Source organism: Panonychus citri, unplaced genomic scaffold (genome assembly GCF_014898815.1).
Source record: "Panonychus citri isolate SS breed McGregor unplaced genomic scaffold, ASM1489881v1 Contig00093, whole genome shotgun sequence".
Taxonomy (NCBI): domain Eukaryota; kingdom Metazoa; phylum Arthropoda; class Arachnida; order Trombidiformes; family Tetranychidae; genus Panonychus; species Panonychus citri.
In genome coordinates this window covers 151,040-159,328 of record NW_026515498.1, presented here as the reverse complement: position 1 = coordinate 159,328, position 8,289 = coordinate 151,040, and the positions used below count along the sequence as shown (strand labels likewise).

At 31.0% G+C, this 8,289-nt stretch overlaps 2 protein-coding genes across 4 annotated transcripts; one reads left to right on the top strand and one right to left on the bottom strand.

Annotated features, from left to right (window-relative positions):
• The first annotated feature begins 287 nt into the window (after positions 1-287).
• On the top strand, positions 288-3,572 carry LOC128387778 (kinesin-like protein KIF2A). Of its 2 annotated transcripts, XM_053347041.1 has the most exons (7): positions 288-628; positions 875-889; positions 995-1,882; positions 1,981-2,445; positions 2,643-2,819; positions 2,892-2,993; positions 3,070-3,572. In XM_053347041.1, the coding sequence occupies exons 1-7, from the start codon at positions 401-403 to the stop codon at positions 3,271-3,273; spliced, it is 2,079 nt and encodes a 692-aa protein (XP_053203016.1). In that variant the 5' UTR covers positions 288-400; the 3' UTR covers positions 3,274-3,572. The 2 variants fall into 2 exon arrangements, with proteins under 2 accessions (XP_053203016.1, XP_053203017.1); XM_053347042.1 differs by lacking the exon at positions 875-889 and having other exon boundaries at positions 289-628.
• Positions 3,573-4,369: 797 nt separating this feature from the next.
• Positions 4,370-7,433, bottom strand: LOC128387787 (protein Aster-B-like). Of its 2 annotated transcripts, none has more exons than XM_053347059.1 (2): positions 6,860-7,433; positions 4,370-6,597 (listed from the first exon to the last, which is right to left on the bottom strand). In XM_053347059.1, the coding sequence occupies exon 2, from the start codon at positions 6,252-6,254 to the stop codon at positions 4,458-4,460; it is 1,797 nt and encodes a 598-aa protein (XP_053203034.1). In that variant the 5' UTR covers positions 6,255-6,597; positions 6,860-7,433; the 3' UTR covers positions 4,370-4,457. The 2 variants fall into 2 exon arrangements, with proteins under 2 accessions (XP_053203034.1, XP_053203035.1); XM_053347060.1 differs by having other exon boundaries at positions 4,370-7,010; positions 7,128-7,433.
• Positions 7,434-8,289: the final 856 nt, after the last annotated feature.

The following is an 8,289-nucleotide window of genomic DNA, read 5'->3' as shown; positions in this document are numbered from 1 at the left end:
GATTATCAATTTTTTCATTTTTCTCGTAATTTATTTTCCAATTAATTACAAAGTTTTCACTGATTGTAATTCTCTTAATAGAAAAAGTGACAACCGGTCAACAATTAATCTTCATTCTACCAGATGATGTTCAGATCGATTAATAAATCGAGATGAAAGAAAAGGAAACAAACAAAGAAAAAGAAAGTGAAAAAAGAAAGAAAAAAGATCGATCATTAAAACGATTGATCGTTTTTTGAAAAGATTCAAATGATCGATTGAAAATCGTAGCATTTCCAGTGAATGGAAGTTGTTTCAATTCTGTTTCAGTTGTTAGTTTGGTTTTAGAATATTTTATTTGTCTCTTTGGTTTTTTTTCTATTTTAATTTTTTTATTTTCTATCATTCGGAATAATTAATTATGGAGAAACTTCGAATTGGTTTAGATGTCGATATTCAACGTACAAATGGTCGAATTCATTCTGCTGTTATAAGTAATGTTGATTATGTGAATAGGAGTGTTACAGTTGAATGGTCGGAATCGGAAGAAATTAAAGGAAAAGAGATTGATTTTGAATCTGTTTACTTACTTAACCCTAATCTTTGTGATGAATCTTCAAATCAGAGTAAAACTGTTGCTCCAAGAAGGGTAAGTAATACCTCTTATTCCTGTGGACTTTTAAAAATTTCAACAACATCTTCATGTTTCTTATTCTCCAATCAAGAAACATTACATGTTCTTGTCAAATTTTTTCTTCTTTTTTTACTTTTTCCAAAATTTCACCTTTGGGTGTGTATGTCCATCTATTCATCTTAAATTCTCTTCTAATCTCTCATCACATACTAACAATAACATTTTCTCTTTTTTTCTCTTTACTTGCTTACCAATGATAAGTACAATAGTGAAGAGGTATTGTTGCTGTAAATTCTTGGAATCTAGTCTTATATTGAATGTCTGATTGTAATATTTCTTTGTTTTTCTAATTTATCTTTTGATGACATCTATTGGTTTCAGGTTCTACCACCTCGACCATCAGTTGCTGCTCTTAATTCAACCAAGGGATCACTTCGAATGAGGCAAAATCAACGGACAACAATCAGCAATGGCAATGGAATGAGTATACCGGAAGCCTTGCCGACAGTTCTAACATCAGCTCCTTGTGGTTTAATCAACCAGTCGACACTTAATCAAACTATAGCCCAAAAATCTGCTGCAGCTAATACAGCGCAGTCAAGGCGACGATCGAATGTAGTTAAAGAGGTTGACAGAATTAAGAAACAACGAGAAGAAAGGAGAAACCGTCAAGCAGAACAGAAACAAGAGAAACAAGATTTAATGTCAGCTGTTGATCAAGGGAATCCAAATTGGGAATTTTTAGGAATGATTCGTGAATATCGATCACAAATTGAATATAAACCATTAAGTATGGGAGATCCGGTTGCATATCAACAAATTTGTGTCGCTGTAAGAAAAAGGCCAATGAATAAGAAAGAAGTTGGAAAGAAAGATATCGATGTGATAACTGTGCCCTCAAAAGATTTAATTGTTGTTCATGAGCCTAAACATAAAGTTGATTTAACACGTTACTTGGAGAATCATATGTTTAGATTTGATTATGCATTTGATGAAACCGCTGATAATGAGCTGATTTATAGATATACCGCCAAGCCTCTTGTACAGACAATATTTGAAGGCGGAATGGCTACTTGTTTCGCCTATGGTCAAACTGGAAGTGGTAAAACTCATACAATGGGAGGTGATTTCAATGGTAAATCTCAAGACTCATCCCGAGGTATTTACTATTTGGCAGCACGAGATGTATTTAAACTTGTTAAATCTCCTAAATATCGGAATGAAGATTTTGTAGTCTATGCTAGTTTCTTTGAAATTTACAGTGGAAAGGTGAGTTTTCATCAGTTTCATTCTCCCTCTCACTTTCATCTTCCTTTATTGTATATTTGTTACATTAATTACTTTTGTTAATTGTTGTTATTGTTTAGGTTTTTGATCTTCTAAATAACAAAGCAAAGCTGAGAGTGTTGGAAGATGCCAAAAATCAGGTTCAAGTTGTTGGTCTACAAGAGAGATCAGTGGAAACTGTTGATGATGTTTTGAAATTGATTCAAATGGGAAATAATATTCGTACTTCGGGTGTTACATCGGCCAATAATCATTCCTCTCGATCTCATGCAGTTTTCCAGATAATATTGAAACGAAAAAATAACAATCGACTTCGAGGTAAATTCTCACTAATTGATTTAGCTGGAAATGAGAGAGGAGCAGATACATCATCAGCTAATCGACAAACTCGTATGGAAGGAGCAGAAATTAATAAATCACTTTTAGCATTAAAAGAATGTATCAGAGCTCTTGGCAGAAAAGGAGCTCATTTACCTTTTCGAGCAAGTAAATTGACACAAGTACTTCGAGACTCATTTATTGGTGAAAATTCAAGAACTTGTATGGTAAGTTACCTTTAATTATCTAAAGTTCATTATACTCGGAATACTCTAGACAATTTCATTTGAAATATATACGTAACTCTATTACAAGTTATGATTGTCATCCTGTATTGATTTTCAATCTTACATTCCCATGTCTACTATTGGTCATGTTAATAACTTTTCACTTTCACTAATATTTCAATCTCATGATTAAATAGATTTCCATGATTTCACCTGGTATGCAATCGTGTGAGCATTCATTGAATACCCTTCGATATGCTGACAGAGTAAAAGAGCTTGGAGCTGATAATCCCGGACCGAGAAATATTGAATATGAAGATGATGACATGTTAACCAAGAATGGTGATGATTTAGCATTACTACACAATTCAAATGTAAGAGATTTACTATCTATCATAAATCATATTCATTTTCACTGATTTATATATCTTTTCATATTGATTTAGGCGGAGGATTTACCGGATGATTTATATAATTTCCATGAAACTTTATCCCACCTTCAAGAATTGGAAGATGAAATTCTTGATATTCACAAGACATTTGTTGAGGTAAAATTAATTCTGTCTTTCCAACTAATTGAGACTAATTTTCAATGATTTTGTTATTTTTTTTTCTCTCCAATAGACTTTACCTCAATGGTCATCATCTCATTTACAATTACTGAAAATGACCGCCGATGTTGATTACGATGTTGATTCTTATGTTGCCCAATTAGAGGATTCGCTGGAAGATCATATTGAAGTTTTAACACGATTTAAGGAAAGGGTGGGCAATTTTAGAGGACAATTGGCCGAGGAAGAGTTAATGAGCAAACGGATAGTTAAATAAATTTTTAACAATTTAATTTGATTCACTGGATTCTCATCGTTCATGATAATTTTACTCTCTTTCTCTCTCCTTTTTTCTTCTTCCTAATCTCTATTGCTACCTTATTGTTTTCTTTTTTCTCTTCTTCTTCTTTTATGCATTTCTCTCTTTGTTTACTTTCTTTTTTTTCGTGTATATCATTTGTAAATTGGTTATAAAAAATTTATCATTTACTATGTTAATTCAAATTCTAATCAAACTAATATTTACATCTCCCCTCAACTTGATTAACCCAATAAAATGCAAAGGTAGTCGTTGAATTGACATTGCTTTTTATTACAATCAAAATGATAAGAAATGGAAATTAAGTTGTAAATCAATCAAGACACGATAATTAACTTAATTAAGTTCGTAAACCAAAGTTCCATCTACAGTTGCTCGAAAGTAAATTCATCGAGCGATTTGAAATTTCAACGAATTTGACTTTTGTCGCCATCTCTCCGTAGAAAAGATAACCAATAAAACTTGACTAATTTTCTCGGAATTTGTGGAAACAATTATTTCTTGTTATCGACCAAATTAGTTAATCTTGTTTTCCAAAATAAATTCATTGAGAAAAACAACAATTCTGAGTGAAAAAAGAAAAAATAAAATATTAGAAAAGTAATTCTATTGAAAAGAGAACGAGCTTCAATAGGCTTCTAATGGCGACAATCATTTTCGACGATTATTTCAGTAAATTGGTCTAATTGAAGTTCAGCAATTGGATTTACCTGTTAATCGTAAATTATTACAATGGAATTGAAATGAATCAATTATTCTGATCTCGATAATATTGGTTTCTAACCGAAACAAAAGGTCAAATATTAACTTGTTTTCGCCAATGAACTGTAACTAAAATGAACGATTTCAAATCTGTTGACCTTTTCCATTGACCTTTTAAAAGAAACACTTCCAATCAGATATTGAACAATTAACTTATTTTGTTTGTTAACAGTTGACCTGTTAAACTGTTTCATTAAGATTCCGGGTGTTGTTGGTCATCTTGATCAAGTTCAGGTCAAGACGAGTAATGAGCAAATTTAGATGATAAATGATTTAGAGAAAAAGATGGAAATGAATTTAAATTGAATATTTAATAAGATAATCAAGATTAAAACAATATAAGTTATGAATTAATATCAATAATTAAATTTAACAAAAAATTATCGTCGACAGCCCAATGAATTGTAACCATAATTAGTTAACGATTCAAATGTTTCATCGGAACCTGATAAACCAATGAAACTGGATTGTGATGAAACTTGATTTGAAGGACAAAATGATGACGATGACAAGATTTGGGTGTTAATTAATCTAATCATTAAGAAAAGATTGATTATCGTTAAAATGAGTAGAAAAACAATTAAAGGTTTCAAATATTTGACAATATTGAGTAAATACTGGTCATCAAAATGACCATTACAATCTGGAGATGAACTTTTCTCAGTAAAATTTTCATTTTGTATTGAAGGTGAAAGACAATTCGTTTGATTAGATTCAATTTTTTCCATGTTGGACATTTGAGCAAAAGTTAATTTCGACGTTGACTGAGCAATTGGTTGATTAACAATCGACTGTTGATTGTTACAAGTTTTCTCTCGATCATTTTGATTCTCATCGGTGGATAATAATTCGTTGTTGAAAGGTTTCAATTGAGAAGGAAAATCGGGATTAACTATGTAATCCGGATTATCCATCGACCATTTTTTAATCATTTCTAATAATGAGTCAATATAATCTTGGCAAGCTCGTTTGGTTCCTTCTTCGATAAATGACCTGAATCCCCAAGCCTTTGATTTAAACTCGACTTTATAATGAAAATGCAAATGAGTTTCCGACGGATTCGCAGTTCGATGTAAACAATAATAACTGGCGACATTAAATAGTGAACATAAAGGAACTCCTGATGATTCTGATATCAATTTGATCGAGTAAAAGTTGGAAGGATCGAAATGTTCAAGGTACATCATCTCTTCACTTGACATATTCTTTGCAAATGGATAATCTAATATCATCTCTCGACTTAATTGTCTAACTGCAACCATAGATCCTCCTGATTGTTGTAGATCACTTTCGGTTAGAACTGACCATTCCCTCTTCATGGTAACTGTGTGCTTCAAACTCTTGGTGAACATTGAGATAAATGGTGAATCAGTGAAAAGCATTTCAAACAATCGATTCAAATGAATCGGTAAAACGACATCAGCTAAACACGACTCCGTATGTGGACATTTAGCTGGATCTCGAATTTTCTTATTGATTCCTGGTGATTTATCAGGCATCGGATCAAATGTTGATAATAAATTACCACCGAAATTATTAATAAATTTAGTATCAGCTAAATCTCCCGTTGAAAAGTATTTTCTTTTACTTTTAATTAGTTTACTATTAGTAACCTGACTGTCGCTTATTCGTTTAGATCCAGATTCAAGGTTAGAATAACATTTACGAATTGATGAATCAATTGATGATTTATCAGTATCAGAATCGTAATTAGCTAATTCATGAGAAACATTTGCCGTCCAAATAGAAACCAGAGTTTTGTAAACTTTTTGTCTCGAAGTTAACGAAGTGAAAACGTATTTATCTCCAGTTCGAGTGACAATTTGAATTGCGTTTGGAATCACTTTGATTGTTTTGGCTTTAATGATTGATGAAATATCGGATAATCTGATGACAATTTTAGTTTCCCATTTCAATAACGATCCATAGAAACAAAGATAGCTCGAGGTTATGTACAATCGCCCGGCGATTATCATATCGCGTAAAATTGCACCAGAATAATCAGCAATTAACCTCTCATTTAATCCAATTTGTTTACCAAACAATTTCTCAAAATTTTTCATTCTAAACTTATTGTTATTCATTTTAACTTTAATTTTACTTTCACTTGGATTAACTTGTTTATCCATAGATTGATTACCAAGACAAGCTGATTGATTGATCGTCAATTTAACCATCTCTTTTTAAATGGATAATCCTAATCACAGAGGCAGAACACAAAACTACGGAAATGATTTTCACTCTCAGTTGATCAACTTTGGGAACAAATCAACAGAGTAAAAGTATCGTAAGTTGACAATTAATTGTTAATCACAATTAAACGTTTTTCGGTTGAGTAAATTGATGAACCAAAGGGAATACACAATAAGTACGTGTTTGCAAATGAGAGAAACACAAACGCACAATCAATGCAAATAGACGGTGTTTCCTGATGAGTGTTTTTACTTCAGTGATTTGCAACTTAATCAATCTGATAGTTTTTTACCTGTTTAGCTTTTGAGAATTGAGAATGAACAAAAACTTGATAAAGAAAAAAAAGAAAATAGTAAAAAAAAAGGTAAACCGGTTTAGTTGAATGATGATGATGATTATCAACCGTCGATTTAATTTCAAATTATTCAGATAAAACTACCAAGATAACCGAAGAGATTTAGAGTGAGTGAGAGAGAGCCAAAGATGAAAAGGTAAGATACAGGATGAAGATGAAGATGAGGATGAGGATGAGGATAGAAAGTGATGAGGATGATTATGTAAAATGGAAGAGGTCAGTTGGATTATTTACCTGGATCACCAGATGAGATTACGATGTGAATATAACCTGTTGTTTGGTGAAAGTTGATGATAAATGGACTTGCAACTTTTTCTTGCAAGAAAAAGTTTTTCACTGATTTTCAAGCAAAGAAAACAACTCAAGGTTTTACTCAAGTAAATTACTGATCATCAGTTGAATTAGAAATGTTTCAAAAAATTGATCACGATGAGATATTAATATATTAAGAGATGAGGAAAACATTAGTTACCTTACAGGTTATTATATTTGACGCACTTACCTGATAAATTTTTAAGAGGCGATATCGAGGGTTGGGTTAAATGTGACGATATAACTAAGTCACCATTTAGAAAGTAACAGTTAACCAATAAACAACAATTTAAATTATGGTTAATGTATTAAGAGACTTGGGATTGAGACGTTGCTTAGGAACTGAAATGTTGATTGTGTGTGTGTGACTGTTAATCAATATTGAATCGATTGACAATTACCCATTGAGAGTTAACTATTTCAGGTAATGTTACACGCTAATTGTAATCAAATATGGTTAATTTAATTTGATTCTGTTTGAGGAGAATGAGAAAAAAAAACAAGTGAAAGTAAATTGTTTCAAATAATTTTCTTCTCTCTATTGACTTTTTAATTGTAGACAATTAGAGCGGAATTTGAAATTAGTTTTCTCATTCACATACATTTAAATCAATTGAGTTAATTCACCAAACAATTAACCGTTTTTCTTTCAAACCAATTATTTGATTAACTTACAATCAATTTTAATGGAACAATTTTTTGTTTTTACTTTTTTATTCAACAATTAAAATCGATATATTTATTATTATTACTATTAAACGGTAAACCAACAACAATTTAGTTTCAAAAATAAATTGTTTGTCTTTTCATTGATTCCTGATTATTTTAAATGGCTTCAAGATTAAATCAATTAACTGATGATGATTATTGTATGAATTAAATTGTAAACTTAATCCAATTTTAAAGACAAGATTATCAATCAAAGTTATTAAGTAAGTAAAAAGTTTTCATATGCAAAAGTTTGGATAAATTTGATTATTAACCTTGAGGAAAGTTAAATTGTTTATAATCGTCATTAATTGTCAATAATTGATGGTTAACATTAAATCATGATTGTTTATCGTCAGTAAAATTAAGTGTAATTACCTTTGATTCCCATGATGATGATTGGTGTTACCATCGGAAATTTAACTAACTATTGTTAGGTCAAGTTGTTGTTGTTGATGATTCGGTAATTGGAAAGACGTAATTTCTAGTAATCATCTTGTTAAATTGCTGTAAACAATTTCAATCTAATATGATTCCTTTAAATCCTCTGACGTGAATAGATTATCAATTGAAACTATTCAAATCGATTTATATTAATACTCAAACCAGGAAGTGTTTGATTGTCAATAATACTCAGGTAATAA

Bases quoted from the DNA above. Each gene is read 5' to 3' on its own strand.
- LOC128387778 (XM_053347041.1), top strand. From the start codon at position 401: ATGGAGAAACTTCGAATTGGTTTAGATGTCGATATTCAACGTACAAAT. The intron at 2,820-2,891 runs GTAAGAGATTTA...ATATTGATTTAG, and splicing joins CATTACTACACAATTCAAAT to GCGGAGGATTTACCGGATGA. The intron at 2,994-3,069 runs GTAAAATTAATT...TCTCTCCAATAG, and splicing joins TTCACAAGACATTTGTTGAG to ACTTTACCTCAATGGTCATC.
- LOC128387787 (XM_053347059.1), bottom strand. From the start codon at position 6,254: ATGGTTAAATTGACGATCAATCAATCAGCTTGTCTTGGTAATCAATCT.